The 17,398-nt window shown below is 47.8% G+C and overlaps 1 protein-coding gene across 1 annotated transcript in view; it reads left to right on the top strand.

Moving 5' to 3' along the window:
* Nucleotides 1-17,398, top strand: part of ube2f (ubiquitin-conjugating enzyme E2F (putative)) — a 152,290-nt gene that overhangs the window by 134,090 nt on the left and 802 nt on the right. The window contains exons 7-9 of the mRNA XM_078229062.1: nt 504-561; nt 14,119-14,151; nt 16,084-16,146. Coding sequence (XP_078085188.1) covers nt 504-561; nt 14,119-14,151; nt 16,084-16,146 — 154 coding nt within the window. The remainder of the gene's footprint in view (nt 1-503; nt 562-14,118; nt 14,152-16,083; nt 16,147-17,398) is intronic.

Below are 17,398 nucleotides of genomic sequence, written 5' to 3'. Positions count from 1 at the left end.
AGTGTCGCAAGCTGGGAATTGAACCCGGGTCCCTGACACTGTGAGGCAGCTGCACTAACCACTGTGCCGCCCAAGTAACAATTCCAAACACTCTTGTTATTTTGGTGGAACCTCAGCGACCATTTGATAACGAAAATAAAACTCGACCAATGGTCCTGCAACAAGTTTAAAGGAGCACTGCCCCTTCGTCTGATGAAGGAGCAGCGCTCCGAAAGCTCGTGCTACCAAATAAACCTGTTGGACTTTAACCTGGTGTTGTGAGACTTCTTACTGTGCCCACCCCAGTCCAACGCCGGCATCTCCACATCAAGTTTAAAGAATGCGTTGAGGCTGCTTTGTTGTGTTTGAAACATTTGAGAAAGGGGAGTTTAATTATTGGGAGGCGTAGCCGACTGTTTCATGGCATAGCCGCTCGTTTTCAATGGTTTTGGTGTTGGCATCTCCTCCACGGGCAAAGCACCATTGGCATCCTGTCTGCTGACATTTTCCTCTTGTGTTTGCAGCTTACTGAGAGAACACTCCATTGACGGCACAGGCTGGGCTCCAACTAGAACTCTAAAGGTAATTCTCTCTGGGAAAAACAATAGTTATTTTTACCCTCTCCGTTCCCCTTCCCACCCTCTCCGTTTGCAGAAGAATGTGCTCCGAGCGTTCAGGAATGCAGGGTAACAATGGAGTTGCCACACAGCGTCTGTAGAATCTCCGGTGAACTCTGTGTCACCAGGTCAGCTGGTGTATATCCTGGGATTCTGAAGCAGACTGTGAGGAATGTTTACAGTAGCACTATCTGTCACCAGGAAGGAATCACTGTACTGCAAACAGAAGGCTCAGTCCCTCAACTGAGGTATCTCTGACCCCGTGATAAAACCAGACTTGTGGCCTCGCATCAGCCGGAAAAGTACTGGAATTTGTTGCATCCTAGAGCGGAATTTGTTGCATCCTAAGCGGCTATTGGATAGGCACATGGAGCACACCAGGATGATAGGGAGTGGGATAGCTTGATCTTGGTTTCAGATAAAGCTCGGCACAACATCGTGGGCCGAAGGGCCTGTTCTGTGCTGTACTGTTCTACTAGACTAGAACCTGTCCAGCAGCATTCAGCTGAGATTAGACAGGTCCAGCTGGCCCGACAAATCATCTTGAATAGAAAGATAAACAAAGATGGTTCATTCAACCTGACAAAGTGTCACAAGAACGAAATTAAAAGCCACAGGATAGAGTGCGAGGCTGAACAACAAAAGCAGTGCGAGGGGTGTATTGTCAGACTGGCGGGTGAGGTTGAATGGAGTCACCCAGAGTCACTGGCCACACAAAGAAATCCACTTGTCACTGACTAAGCTGGAATAGGTCAATGCAATAGTGGATTCAGCCAAAACTTTACATGATTGAGATTAGGCAGGTGAATGAAATCTAAAATTGGATACTTGAGTCATAACTATGAAGTGAATGGATTAAATTAGGAAGGGGCTCTGGATATCACTATAGTCTTATATAAAAGCAAAATACTGCGGATGCTGGAATCTGAAGCAAAAACAGAAAAATGCTGGAAAATCTCAGCAGGTCTGACAGCATCTGTGGAGAGAGAATAGAGCCAACGTTTCAAGTCTAGATGAATAATTTTTTGCCTCTGACGAAGGGTCATCCAGACTCGAAACGTTGGCTCCATTCTCTCTCCACAGATGCTGTCAGACTTGCTGAGACTTCCCAGCATTTTTCTGTTTTGGGATCACTATAGACTTGTCTCCCCATTCCTTTCCCAGTCTTGTGACTCCCTGTGGACAGTCTTCCTCAGCTTTGTGTTTTAAAGGTTGCCGACGTCACTCTGAAATTTATCTCTGCAAACGCAATGACAAACCTTCTGACACGGATCCTTGCGGTCCTGTGTTGCCAATTCAGCAAAACCTCCTGCCGAACATATTGATTGAAAACCAGGCTCGCACCAGGATGTGAACTTCTCTAGGGCGATGCTAAATAGCTTCTCTGTCTTTGTCAAAATCCCGTGTAAGCTGAAACAATCTTTATAGTAATAAGTGGACATCTCTGTCACTCAGAGCGAGACTGTCTGTTCAGCAGCCCTCTGCCCTTTCCTGCTAATCATAGAATTCCTACAGTGAGGAAGGAGGCCATTCGGCCCGTTGAGTCTGCACCGACCAACAATCCCACCCAGGACCTATCCCTGTCACCCCTCATATTTACCCCACTAATCCCTCTAACCTACACATCCTGGGACACTAAGAGGCTATTTAGCATGGCCAATCAACATATCCCACACATCTCCCCCTTTCTGACCTTTCCCTGGCTCTGTAACTTACTAAGAGTTTTAACAACACCAGGTTAAAGTCCAAAAGGTTTATTTGGTAGCAAATACCATTAGCTTTACCATTAACCTAGTGTTGTTAAAACCCTTACTGTGTTCACCCCAGTCCATCGCCGGCATCTCCACATCTGTAACTTACTCCAGTTTCTCTCATGCCTCCCCCGCCCCCAAGCTTATCTTGTCCAAGAGACCCACTGTCTACATCGTTGATCCTATTTCCACTCACTTCCTGACAGCTCACCTGCTCCCCTCTAAGTTGACTGATCCTGTATGTGAGTCCATCTCAGGACCTGTGCTGCTCCCTCAAAATAAAGCACCCTTAACAGCTCTACCCTTGCGGACCTCTCCAGTGTCACTGAATAATTTGTTACCCCTCAAATCTGTGCCCAACTTTCACGCGGGTTTGGGACTCTGCCACCTCACTGAAACAGCCTCATCAAAGTCGCAGTTAACATTTTCTGTGTAGTCACGATGGTAAAATATCCCTCCTCATCCCTCTCAACTTTGTAAGTTTTTAAATTTATTTATTATTGTCACAAGTAAGGCTTACATTAACACTGCAATGAAGTTACTGTGAAAATCCCATAGTCGCCACACTCCGGCGTCTGTTCGGGTCAATGCATCTAACCAGCACGTCTTTTGGACTGTGGGAGGAAACCGGAGCACCCGGAGGAAACCCACGCAGACACGGGGAGAACGTGCAAACTCCGCACAGACAGTGACCCAAGCCGGGAATTGAACCCTGGTCATTGGTGTTGTGAGGCAGCAGTGCTAACCACTGTGCCACCGTGCCGCCCTTTGACGAGACTGACCAAACCAAGCACCTCTTGTCTGTTATCTAACTCAGTGAAACTTTCCTCACTTGGTTCAACTCCTACCCATCCAGCCATAGCTGGAGTATCTCGAGCAATGAGTGCTCTGCTTGCTCCTGCACCATTATGTCTGGAGTGCATAAGGAGCCTTCCTCTTCTACACACTGCCCCATTGGAACTTCATTCAAAGACATGATATCAGGCTGCACACATGGGAGTGCTGCCTGTGTTATGCAACCTGTAGCTGGCTAACACATGAGGTGGCACAGTGATTAGCACTGCTGCCTCACAGCGCCAGGGACCCGGGGTCAATTCCAGCCTCGGGTCACTGCCTGTGTGGAGTTTGCACATTCTCCCCGTGTCTGCGAGGGTTTCCTCCCACAATCCAAAGGGTAAGTGGATTGGCTCAATTGCCCCTTAGTTTGTGTGAGTGAGTGCTTTGTGATTGAGCATGTTCTGGTGGCTCCAAACATCATGTTCGCTCTCCTTTGGACTCCATTGGCAAGGCCGAGAGGGGCGCTCCGGTGTTTGGCAGCCTGGAACCGCCATATATTCCACCCAGACGCGCGCCATCAGCAAGCAGCCATTGTGACTCGAGAGACAGGGAGGCCAATAACATGTAACTGCTGGTTGAACACATTTGAGGTTTGTCCACTATTCTCATGGGGACTTGGTCTCCATGGTTGCTTGAGGATGAATGTCACATTATTCTGTGACTGTTGTGATCCACTCTGCGTTGCCAGACTGGTGTAATCCTCGCCGTTCTGGGAGGTCTCACATGCCAGATGCAGAGCACATGGGCTGTTGGCTGTTCATTTATTTTTCAAATTGTCATGGAGCAGAGGCTGAACAATTTGCAATTAGTCTTCATGTTAAACGACCCGTACCGAGTGGGCGAAACAGACAGGAACATCTGCTGTGATATACAATCCCGGGCCTGGAATAGCTGCAGCACATTCTGTCGCAGGCTCTTGACTCTGCAGTTCATGGGGTCGTTACCAAATAGTTCGACCTTTTTAAAGGCCGAACCTTGTCGAGAAATATCCCTAAGCACAGACAGCGAGCGAGCTCACTGTTTCTGCTCAACTAACTCCTGCGCCTGGCATTAATCCTACAACAGGTACACTCCCCTCGGTACATTGCCCCCTCCCCCCGTCACTCCCCTCTGCACACTGACCCCCCCGTCACTCCCCTCTGCTCACTGACCCCCCGTCATTCCTCTCTGCTCACTGACCCCCCCCCCCCCCATCACCCTCCCTCTGCTCACTGACCCCCCGTCATTCCTCTCTGCTCACTGACCCCCCCCCCCCATCACCCTCCCTCTGCTCACTGACCCCCCCCATCACCCTCCCTCAGCTCACTGACCCCCCCGCCCTGTCACCCCCCCTCTGCTCACTGACCCCCCATCATTCCTCTCTGCTCACTGACCCCCCCCCCCATCACCCTCCCTCTGCTCACTGACCCCCCGTCATTCCTCTCTGCACACTGACCCACCCCCATCACCCCCCCCCCTCCGCTCACTGACCCCCCCCCCGTCACTCCCCTTTCACTGACCCCCTCGTCACTCCCCTCTGCAGACTGACCCCCCCAATACCCCCCTCTCACTGACCCCCCGTTACCCCTCTCTGCTCACTGACCCCCCCGTCACTCCCCTCAGTTCATTGCTCGTCACTCTCCTCAGCTCACTGAACCCCCTCCCGTCACTGCCCAGAGCACACTGACCTCCCACCCGTCACCCCCCTCTGCTCACTGAACCCCCCCCCCCAGCCCACTGACCCTCCCCCGGCCTCAACTCTGCGCCCCAATCCTCCCCCTCTGCTCCCTGAACACCCCCCTCAGCACACTGATCCCCCGCCCCAATCCCTCCCCGCTGGTTCCTGGTGTTCCAGTTCGCCCGATGAATGGATTGGGCACTCTGAATAAAGTGACTGGTTCTCGTGATGAAGCCCATTCCCACTCTGTTAATATAACTGTGTATCAGGTTACCACTCCCAACCTTCTCCAGAAATGTTTTTATTTCCAAAATAGACCAAGCTGCCGTGTACTCTAGTTCCTGGGAAAAAAATAATTTTGACGAGATGCAGATGGGTTTGCAGAGAAACGTCAGCAAAAAAAAACACTTCTGATTGTTCGCACAATTCTGAGCAAAGTTTGTGCCTGAACCACTGATTGAACTGAAAGCATCAACTCAGCCACAATCTTCTGAGGTAGAGTCAAGAGTGCGAGTGCTCAGCACTTCCCTCAGTACTTTGAAAGAACAGAGTCAGTTTCACATTCTAGATGCAGCTCCTTTGACTGTTCTGCTAAAGGCTCTGTATACCCATAACCTGTCTTTTCTTTCTCCAGAATCTGGCCGTGTTTCCTCTGTTCTCTGTTTTTAATGTTGAGATCGTAGAATCCCTACAGTGCAGAAGGAGGCCATTCGGCCCATCGAGTCTGCACCGACCACAATCCCACCCAGGCCCTATTCCCATAACCCCACATATCTACCCTGCTAATCCCCTGACACTAAGGTCAATTTAGCATGGCCAATCAACCTAACCCGCACATCCTTGGACTGTGGGAGGAAACCGGAGCACCCGGAGAAAACCCACGCAGACACGAGGAGAATGTGCAAACTCCACACAGACAGTGACCCGAGGCCAGAATTGAACCTGGGTCCCTGGCGCTGTGAGGCAGCAGTGCTAACCACTGTGCCACCGTGCTGCCCATAAAAAGGAGAGAGTGCGGAATGTAGTGTTACAGTCATAGCTAGGGGGTAGAGAAAGATCAATTTACTGCGAGGTAGGTCCATTCAAATGTCTGACAGCAGCAGAGAAGAAGCTGTTTTTGAGTCGGTTGGTACGTGACCTCAGACTTTTGTATCTTTTTCCCGACGGAAGAAGGTGGAAGAGAGAATGTCCGAGGGTGCGTGGGGTCTTTGATCATGCTGGCTGCTTTTCCTAAGGCAGCGGGAAGTGTAGACAGAGTCAATGGATGGGAGGCTGGTTTGAGTGATGGATTGGGCTACATTCATGACCTTTTGTAGTTCCTTGCGGACTTGGGCAGAGCAGGAGCCATACCAAGCTGTGATACAACCAGAAAGAATGCTTTCTATGGTGCACCTGTAAAGGTTGGTGAGAGTCGTAGCTGACATGCCAAATTTCCTTGGTCTTCTGAGAAAGTTGAGGCGTTGGTGGGCTTTCTTAACTATAGTGTCGGCATGGGGGGAACCAGGACAGGTTTTTTGTTGAGTGGTTCAACTGAAGCCCTGTCACTTGTCAGAAAATCCCAACTGCACTGTGTCAAATGGCGTATTTCTATAAGTTTAAATGAAGGTTCCCTTCAATCTGGTGTAGGGATAAAAACTAGTTCCTCCACATCCTCTTCTACCAAGACCTAATTTGCATGAATCTGCTACTAAGCTATCAATAATTCTGTATGAAGTTAGTGCAATTACACTGGCTGCCTCTTAGGAGTTCCTGCTTCACTCTGCTCTGTTATGCCATGTATGTGCACTAGCTTAAGGGATTCTCCACTCTCGTTAGCTAGCGCTCGCCTAAAGGGAAATCTGTCAAGAGAAATAGACTGGTTTCTTCAAAAATGCAGCTCTGATTCGCAAAATGCAGTCCTCACATGAGTGTGTGTGTGTGTGTGGGGGGAAGGATTTGGAAGTTAATCCTATTTCACCCAATTGTAACTGGCTTGAAGGCAGGTAAACTTCCTCCATAATGAGCCAAAGTGTAACATTTGACTTTACGGTTCTAAAACTTGCTTCGAGCAGTTGGTACCTTCGAAGAATTGATGGGCAGAGTATGTTACATCAAGGCTCCTCATCAGCCTGATAGAGGAACACAGCACGTATCTGCACATGATGGTCACTGTACATCCTGGTCACCACATAAACACTCCCACTTTAAACTATACGTCTGTGCGGAGTCTGCATGTTCTCCCCGTGTCTGCGTGGGTTTCCTCCGGGTGCTCCAGTTTCCTTCCACAGTCCAAAAGACGTGCTGCTTGGGGTGGATTGGCTGTGCTAAATTCTCCCTCAGTGTACCTCAACAGGTGCCGGATGAGGCAGCTAGGGGATTTTCACAGTAACTTCATTGCAGTGTTAATGTAAGCCTACTTGTGACAATACATCAACTTTATATCTCAGTTCCAAGTTATACCAGTCCTCGTTAGCAAGCTTTGTGTCTTGAAGACGATCATTACCACTCCCTTTGCCTGTGTTCCTTCACATCTTTGTCATTTGATCTCCCCCCACCCTCCAACCTATCCCTGACCTCTTTTACTCCACCTGCACCCCCGCCCACCTGCCTGCCCTTCAACAGTATAAAACCCATCACATTCCTGCCTCTCTCCAGTTCTGAAGAAAAATCACATTGGGGCAGCACGGTGGCACAATGGTTAGCACTGCTGCCTCACAGCACCAGGGACCCGGATTCGATTCCGGCCTCGGGTCACTGTCTATGTGGAGTTTGCACATCCTCCCCGTCTCTGCATGGGTTTCCTCTGGGTGCTCCGGTTTCCTCCCACAGTCCGAAAGATGTGTAGGTTAGGTGGATCGGCCATGCTAAATTGCCCCTTAGTGTCCCAAGATGTGTAGCTCAGGGGGATCAGTGGAGTAAATATCTTGTGTTAGGGGGATAGGGCCTGGGTTAGAGAGTCAGTGCAGATTTGATGGGCTGAATGGCCTCCCGCACTGTAGGGATTCTGTGATTATGAACTTGAAACATTAACTCTGTTTCCTCTCTATAGATGCTGTCCAACCTGCTGAGATTTTCCAGCAGCTTTTATTTTTATTCCAGTCCACATGACATCTCTTGAATCCTGCTGAGGCCGAGGGCGCAGAAAAGGCCCTTTGGCCCATTGAGTCTGCACTGACAATAAGTAGATTGGTACATGGGGACGTTTGAGAGGTCACCAGCCAGCGTTTCTGCTCTATGGATAGCCATCGTAATGCATTGATTGGCAAAGTATATAAAGCGTCCTGGCAGCATTTGGAGATCGAGCATTGAGACACAGAATTGTTATCAGCCTCTCTCTGTGCATTAACTGAAAGGAATCGCTTCCAGTTTATTAATGGCACAAGAATACCGTCATGTATCTGTGGCAATTCTGCATCTCTCAAAATTGAGGTGTAACTGTCTTAATAGGCATCGCACAGCTGATTAACTGAGGTCGCCAAATTCTACCTGGAAAGACCCAGTGCCATCAAGATGCAGTTCACTGACATTCAGAGTTAAAAGTTGTGTTCCCTGTTGATGTGCTAACATTTACCTGGATGATTGCAGCTGTAAACAGTCGAGAAGCTTGGCACCTTCCAGAACAAAGCACCCCACTTGATCAGCATCCCATCCACCACTTTAAGCATTCACAGCATCCACTGTCAACACATCTTGGCAGCAGCAGTGCGTACAGCATGTATGAGATACACTGCAGCAACCCGCGGGCAACACCACAGGGACTGCAGCGGTCCACAAAGGCAGCTTATCACCATCTTTTTAAGGGCAATTAGAGGAGTGGCAGTGGTTAGCACCACTGCCTCACAGCGCCAGGGACCCGGGTTCGATTCCCGGCTCGGGTCGCTGCCTGTGCAGAGTCTGCACGTTCTCCCCGTGTCTGATGGGTTCCCTCGGGTGCTCCGGTTCCCACAGTCCGAAAGACGTGCTGGTTAGGGTGCATTGGCCGTGCTAAATTCTCCCTCGGTGTACCCAAACAGGCGCCAGAGTGTGGCGACTCGGGGATTTTCACAGTAACTTCATTGCAGTGTTAATGTAAGCCCACCTGTGACACTAATAAATAAACTTTAAACTTTTAGATGGACAACAAATGCTGGCCTTTCCAACGATGCTCACATCTTATGAAAGAATAAAGACAAAAGCTTGCAATAACCCCCAGTGCTAGTTTTGGTTAGCGCAGCAAGCACTTGGTGGCAGATGCCTTTTGCTCTTCTTACCTCTACCCTTTCCAAATCCTAGCATCCTCCACTACATAATATTGGAACTAAGAGCACCCCCACAGGGAAAATTAATTACTTCTCTCAAAATAGTGCTTCTCCCTACATTCAATTTAAGTTTCAGAAGTGCTATTAAATGCCTGAAAAGGAGGGAAAAAATCACGTCCTCATCTCCAGAGAGCCTGCTATTGAGAGTATCCTATATATGATGCCCTCCAGTCTGTAACGCGACCCATAACATTACCTGGGGCTGTATAAGTTTCAGAAATGTCGAGCAATATTGGGAGCTAATGAGCTGAACTCGCCTTACTGTCTTGTTGGGGTGAGCTGCCAGCAGCAAACCGCTGGTGGTCTGTTTTTCTGAAAGTGTCGCCCAAAGTCTGCTGCCTGGATTCACCTCGGGCAAATCACACTGAGGAAAATCCAGTCCTGCATTGTTACAATGCTGCTGCAAAAATGCTCATTATCCAGCCCGCACCGGTTAACAAGGCGTTACACCATGATTGATGAGCACATGCACAGTTCAAGACTCGCTCTGGAGTCTGCTCAAGTCCCTGGAGAAGTCACTGCCAGCTCCAGTAAATCAGAACAAAAAGGCCCGATGAAGTAAAGTTGTTTTGGAAAAAAAATTGTTTTTTTTTTTTGCAAAGTTCACAAATGTGGATAAGCCAAATGTTAGACGTGGGTCTTTAGAAGTGGATTTGACTGACTGCTCGACACGCCTCTGCTAACAAGACACCGTTACACAGTTGGAGAATTATTTTCCGCTCTTTTGATCATAGAATTCCCTACAGTCTGAAAGACGTGCTGGTTAGGTGGATTGGCCGTGCTAAATTCTCCCTCAGTGTACCCGAACAGGCGCCGGAGTGTGGCAACTAGGGGATTTTCACAGTAACTTCATTGCAGTGCTAAAAAAGAAGAAAGAAAATTACAGTACAGAAACAGGCCCTTCGGCCCTCCAAGCCTGCACCGACCATGCTGCCCGACTTAACTAAAACCCCCTACCCTTCCGGGGACCATATCCCTCTATTCCCATCCTATTCATGTATTTGTCCAGACGTCCCTTAAAAGTCACTACCGTATCCGCTTCCACTACCTCCCCCAGCAACGAGTTCCAGGCACCCACCACCCTCTGTGTAGAAAATCCTCCTCGTGTATCTCCTTTAAATCTTGCCCCTCGCAACTTAAACCTATGCCCCGTAGTAATTGACTCTTCCACCCTGGGAAAAAGCTTCTGACTATCCACTCTGTCCATGCCTCTCATAATCTTGTCGACTTCTACCAGGTCGCCCCTCAACCTCTGTCGTTCCAGTGAGAACAAACCAAGTTTCTCCAACCTCTCCTCATAGCTAATGCCCTCCATACCAGGCAACATCCTGGTAAATCTTTTCTGTACCCTCTCCAAAGCCTCCACATCCTTCTGGTAGTGTGGCGACAGAATTGAACACTATATTCCAAGTAACGTAAGCCTACTTGTGACTAATAAATAAACTTTAACACAGCAGAAAGAAGTTATTGGACCCATCGAGCCTGCACCAACAACAATCCCACCCAGGCCCTATCTCTGTATCCCCATGTATTTAGCCTGCTAATCCCCCTGACACTAAGGGGCAATTTAGCACGGCCAATCCACCAAACCTGCACACCTTGGACTGTGGGAGGAAACCCACGCAGACACGGGGAGAAAGTACAAACTCCACACAGACAGTGACCCAAGCTGGGAATCGAACCCGGGTCCCTGGCGCTGTGAGGCAGCGGTGCTAACAACTGTATCACCGTGACGCCTTTGCTATTTGGTCATTTGAGACTAGAAGTCAGAAATCTTCTATTTTAGATGGGTGGGGGGAAGAGGGGATGCAAACAGAACTAAAGAAAAAATAGTAAAATTCAGAGATCTCTGCTCAAAATGACACCAGTGCGGCTGGGGATAGGCAGACATCTCTGGCTAACTTCTATAAGACCATAAGACACCGGAGCCGAATTAGGCCACTCGGCCCATCGAGTCTGCTCCGCCATTCAATCATGGCTGATATTTTTCTCATCCCCATTCTCCTGCCTTTTCCCCATAACCCCTGATTCCCTTATTAATCAAGAACGTATCTATCTCTGTCTTAAAGACACTCAATGACCTGGCCTCCACAGCCTTCTGCGGCAAAGAATTCCACAGATTCGCCACTTTCTGGCTGAAGAAATTCCTCCTCATCTCTGTTTCAAAGGATCGTCCCTTTAGCCTGAGGTTGTGCCCTCTGGTTCTAGTTTAAACATCCTCCCCACGTCCACTCTATCCATTCTGAATGGTTTTCGGTTAGTAAACTGACAGTTCACATTGGGGGATACCAGAACTTTCTGTTAGTGGGACATTTGGTTGGTACGGTGCCGGATAAACACCCAGTTTACTGCTACAAGTCTCACTCAACCCCAGCCTCAATCTCTTCCATAACCTCCCGATATTGGACTCGATCCCTTTTCATTTCCTTAACCCAACCCAGGAATTCTGGCTGGGCACTGCGTGTCTGTAATCATTAACTAATGAGCAACTCTACATTTTTCCAATTCCCCAGCAAATTTTATTTCTGCAAATGTTTAATTCCCAGCATCAGCTGGGATAAAGCCAAATATTTGCCAATGCTACATCATAGTGTCCCTCAGTAATAACGAGTGTTTCTATTTCCCTCTTTGTAGTTTTAATTCTCTCTGTGTGTACATTTACATATCAATACTGCAACCTCTGTGTGTGCCTCAGTATTTTTTTTTTGGGTTATTCCTTTGCCATCCTGCTGCGTAATCAGCCTCCTGATTCTGCAGCTATTTCTCTCTCTATTTGTTGGCTTCAGATGGTTTGAACTCTTGATAACTTTAAACAAGTTACAAGCTGACCAGTCATGATCCTGCCAAGGTCAGCTCCACCTCATTTACTTAAAGTTCTGAAGTTTATTTATTAGTGCCACAAGTTGGCTTACGTTGACGCTGCAGTGAACTTACTGGGAAAGCCCCCTAGTCCGCCACGCTCCGGAGGCTGTTCGGGTAACACTGAGGGAGAATTTAGCACGGCCAATGCACCCTAACCAGCTGGACTGTGGGAGGAAACCGGAGCTCCGGGAGGAAACCGGAGCTCCAGGAGAAAACCCACGCAGACACGGGGAGAACGTGCTGACTCCGCACAGACAGTGACCAAGCCGGGAATCGAACCCGGGTCCCTGGCGCTGTGAGGCAGCAGTGCTAACCAGCATGCCATTGTTTTGCCCATTTATTTGCAATAAAGTGAACACAATTACCAGATCTCAGTGGTTCCCACCTGCCAATAACATCTGCAATCTACAGATAACCCACCCTTGGCAGGGTTAGGTTAGAGTGGCACAGTGGTTAGCACTGCCGCCTCACAGCGCCAGGGACCCGGGTTCGATTCCCGGCTTGGGTCACTGTCTGTGTGGAGTCTGCACGTTCTCCCCGTGTCTGGGTGGGTTTCCTCCGGGTGCTCCGGTTTCCTTCCACAGTCCAAAGATGCGCAGGTCAGGTTGATTTGCTGTGCTAAATTGCCACTTAGTGTCAGGGGGACTAGCAGGGCAAATATGTGGAGTTATGGGGATAGGGGCTGGGTGGGATTGTGGTCAGTGCAGACTCGGTGGGCCGAATGGCTGCCTCCTTCACTGTATGGATTCTGCGGAAAACTGTAGACCTAGCCAATGAGGCAGATATTAGGAGAGATGTTAGCAGAGAGATTGGCAAAGAGGTTAGGAAAGTAGAGAGACTTAGGGAGGGACTTACAGAATGGAAAGCATGGACTGCTGAAGACATTGGTAGAGCAAAATGAGGGAGGGAGTGCCAGAGGCTAGGGTTGAAACTGTGGAGAGGTTGAGAAATGTTGTAGAAATGGTACATGTTACAGAAATATGGAGCAACAAGATTGACAATCTCACTGATTGATTCTGACTGCAGTGGTTACTGTAGTTTTTTTTATCAATAGCAATTAGTTTACTTGTTCCGCACGCTCAAGTTCTAGATGCAGATGAAAAATTGCCAGTGTACAAATGACAATAGTTGCAGCCTGTAATGGCCATTGTGATGAGGTATTGATTACATTGAACACTGCGCTGACAGCAGAGATAATGTGGGAGACAATGTTTTCTCTGAGATACCTGCAGTGATGTACAGGTTTCTGTAAGATAGAGAGGTAAAAGTCTAAGGGGACAGCTGATGAGATGTTCAGAGTGTTTTGACACAGCTTACCTGCTTTCCTAACCTCTCTGCCAATCTCTCTGCTAACATATCTCCTAATATCTGTTAAATTGTGTCGCAGGCTTTGATGTCAAGCCCTTTAATTGATCACAACTTTACCTTTCAAGCAACCAGACCAAGTCACAGAGTTCTCGTAAACAGCTGTTTTAATCATGCTATATAGATCAGACCCTGGGAAGTCGCAAGTCACAGTTTGTAACTAGCCAGAATGCAGGATTCAGAAATAAACAAGCAATTATACTTTCAAATTCGATTACAAGTAATTAGCGTAAACCAGTCACGTTTTAGAAGTTATCTCTATCCACTCAAGAGTTATTGATTAAGGTTACATCATTCAGATATTAAAACCAATCACAATCACCTTACACTTCTGGTTCACTAATGTCCTTTAGGGAAGGAAATCTGCCGTCCTTACCCGGTCTGGCCTACATGTGACTCCAGAGCCACAGCAATGTGGTTGACTCTCAACTGCCCTCGGGCAACTAGGGATGGGCAATAAATGCTGGCCCAGCCAGCGATGCCCATGGTCCACGAATGAATAAGAAAAAAACTTCCTTAATTATAATATCCAATTGGTGAAGACTTAATCCATTATTGTTACAAGTTATCATTGTCCAAGCTTGTGTCTGTATATCGCCCCCTTTTTTCCAGTTACAGATGTCTGACTTAATGAATTTTCTCAGACTAATGGCCTTGGTGCTTATCTGATAAGTAGACCCTTTTTTCATAGCAGCTTATGTGATTTTTAAACTTGTGTGATTATTAACCCTTTCAATCACAATGTATTTCACCTGCTGTATTTTTCCTTATAGGATGTGATCTGGGGATTGAACTCGTTATTTACTGTAAGTATCTAAGCTGAACAAATTTATGTACCGTTAAAAGTTTTAAACAAGGATTTGTTCTGCTTTGGATCATTCATGTGTAGTGCCTATCTAATTGAAGCAGTTAATGATTTAATCTGTTTCATTAACCCGTTCAGTAGCAACTACTATGAAGCACTGTATAATTGATTTGACAATATCGGCTCCCCCTCCTAAAACCAATTCAAACGTGCAAAGCTCCCAATGTGACATTACAGATATCCAGGAGTGAGTTACAGACTGGAATCTAATCGAGCGGTTTCGGGAGATTGGCACGAAGTAATACATAGAATAATAGATACCCAGGAGTGAGTTACAGACTGGAATCCAATCGAGCGGTTTCGGGAGATTGGCACGAGGTAATACATAGAATAATAGATACCCAGGAGTGAGTTACAGACTGGAATCTAATCGAGCAGTTTCGGGAGATTGGAATGAGGTAATACATAGAGTAATAGATATCCAGGAGTGAGTTACAGACTGGAATCTAATCGAGGAAAATAAAAGCAAAATACTGCAGATGCTGGAAATCTGAAATAAAAGCAGAAAATGCTGGAAAATCTCAGCAGGTCTGGCAGCATCTGTGGAGAGAGGAAGAGGGAAGGATTTTCCGGCCGTGCTCGCCCCAAACCGGAAAATCCCGCCAGAGGTCAGTGGACCTTTGCATGGTCCACCCCCCTGCCGACTACAATTCCCGCGGCGGGCAAGACGGGAAAACTCCCCCCACAGAGTTAATGTTTTGAGTCCAGGTCTGTAGAGGGGTCATTAGGATTCGAAATAAACTCAGATTCTCTCTCCACAGATGCTGCCGGATCTGCTGAGTTTATCCAGCATTTTCTGTCATGTATAATTGAATCTAGGGTTGGCTGGGATCGATTGCTAGGATGTGGATCTGCAGGTGCCCTTGCTACTGGAATTACCTGTGGCAATTCTGGACTGCCAGTGAATGAGTGTGGGCTGGCTTACTGGACACCAGGCTGATCCCAATATAAGACCATAAGACATAGGAGCGGAAGTAAGGCCATTCGGCCCATCGAGTCCACTCCACCATTCAATCATGGTTGATTTCAACTCCATTTACCCGCTCTCTCCCCATAGCCCTTAATTCCTCGAGAAATCAAGAATTTATCAATTTCTGTCTTGAAGACGCTCAACGTCTCGGCCTCCACAGCCCTCTGTGGCAATGAATTCCACAGACCCACCACTCTCTGGCTGAAGAAATTTCTCCTCATCTCTGTTCTAAAGTGACTCCCTTTTATTCTAAGGCTGTGCCCCCGCGTCCTAGTCTCCCCTGTTAATGGAAACAACTTCCCTACGTCCATCCTATCTAAGCCGTTCATTATCTTGTAAGTTTCTATCAGATCTCCCCTCAACCTCCTAAACTCCAATGAATATAATCCCACGATATGTGCATGTTCCATCTTCTCTGGGCAAGCGTCCCTCAGTAACTGAGAGCGCTGGGTCTCGTTGTAACCGTGTTAACATTCCAACTCATGCTAACTCTGCACAGTGGAGGGATGAATGAAGCACTCTCCTGCTCTGCCTGCTTCAACACTGCATCACTTACTCACAACGGGGGCAGCATGTGGGCACAGTAGTTAGCACTGCTGCCTCACAGCGCCAGGGACCCTCCGGGTGCTCCAGTTTCCTCCCACAGTCGGAAAGACGTGCTGGTTAGGGTGCATTGGCCATGCTAAATTCTCCCTCAGTGTGCCCGAACAGGCGCCGGAGTGTGGCGACTAGGGGATTTTCACAGTAACTTCACTGAAAGCCTACTCATGACACTAATAACATAAACATTAAATGTATAACTCCCTGCCATTGCAGCACAGCCCCGGTGTACTTTTAGTGCAGGTTTTATGAATGGCCTTACAGAGCTGCTAGTTTTGAACATGCTCTCTCCCTCTGCCGCAGGATCTTTTGAATTTTGACGATCCCCTGAATATTGAAGCTGCAGAGCAACATCTGCGTGACAAGGTGAGTCAGCGTGAGGACGCGTTCCTGACAGCCAAGTGCGAACTTCTGCAGGGGCCTGTGTGGTTTTGCGGTCAGGAATGAGGGTGGTGGTGTGTGTGGGGCCTGTGGTGTTTCGTGTCACATTAAGGTGGGAAGTTGCGACGTGTGCTGTTACTCACAGCATAGAATCATTACAGCACAAATGGAGGCCACTCAACCCATCTGGTCTGTCCTGGCTCTTTGGTAGAGTTAACCAATTAATCCCACTTTCCTCATCGGACTCTTAGGCTTTTTTTGCCTTTAAATATTTATCCAATTTGCTTTGGAACATTAATCAGATCCTCATACCAGGCAGTACAATCCAGTTTGCAGCAACTCCCAGTGTTTCTCATATCACCTCTGGTTCTTTTACAGTCACCTCGCATCCGTATTGTCTGGTTCCTGATCCTCTGCCACTGAAACAAGTTTCTCCTTATTTACTCTCTCTGAAGCATTCATGATTTGCGCACTTCTATCAAATCTCCAAGCCTTCTCTGCTCTAAGGAGAACAATCCCAGCTTCTCCAATCTCTCCACCTAACTGAAGCCCTTCATTCCTGGTCCCAACCTGGTCAATCTCTCCTGCACTGTCTCTGAGGCCTTGAGATTCTTCTTAAAGTGTATTGCCTAGAACTGACCACCATTCCCCCCCCGCCCCCCCCCCCCCCAGCAGAGGCCCAACCAGCTTTGTTGTAGGTCTACCATAACTTCCTTGCTTTTGTATTGAGTGTCTCTATGTAAACGCAAGGATTCTACATGCTCTCTTTGCCTCATCAACCTGCCCTGCCACCGTCAAAGATTTGTGTACATCAATCACTGGATCCCTATGTCCAACACCCCCTGACAAATTCTAACATTCAGTTTCTATTGCCTCTCCTTGTACTCACCAAAATGTATCGCTTCACACTTCATTGCATTAAAGATCATGTCACATTTCATCTGCTGTCTCTCTACCCATTTCAGTAATCTGTCTCTGTCTGTTGCTATCCCCCTCAATCTTTATTATATTTCCAAGTTTTGTACCATCTGCAAACTTTGCAGTCATACCCAAGTCCAGGTCTTTGATACACAAAAAAGAGCAGTGTTCCTAATACCAGTCCTTGGGGAACACCACTGTATACTACCCTCCAGTCTGAAACACAGTCATTCACTATTACTCTGTCCTCTGCCCCTTAGCCAATTTTGTATTCACGCTGTCTCTTGTACTTTGGGAAAGGAAACCCGGTCTGGCCTAC

Source organism: Mustelus asterias, chromosome 14, assembly GCF_964213995.1.
Source record: "Mustelus asterias chromosome 14, sMusAst1.hap1.1, whole genome shotgun sequence".
NCBI classification, from domain to species: Eukaryota; Metazoa; Chordata; class Chondrichthyes; order Carcharhiniformes; family Triakidae; genus Mustelus; species Mustelus asterias.
This window is presented reverse-complemented; position numbering and strand designations above follow the sequence as displayed.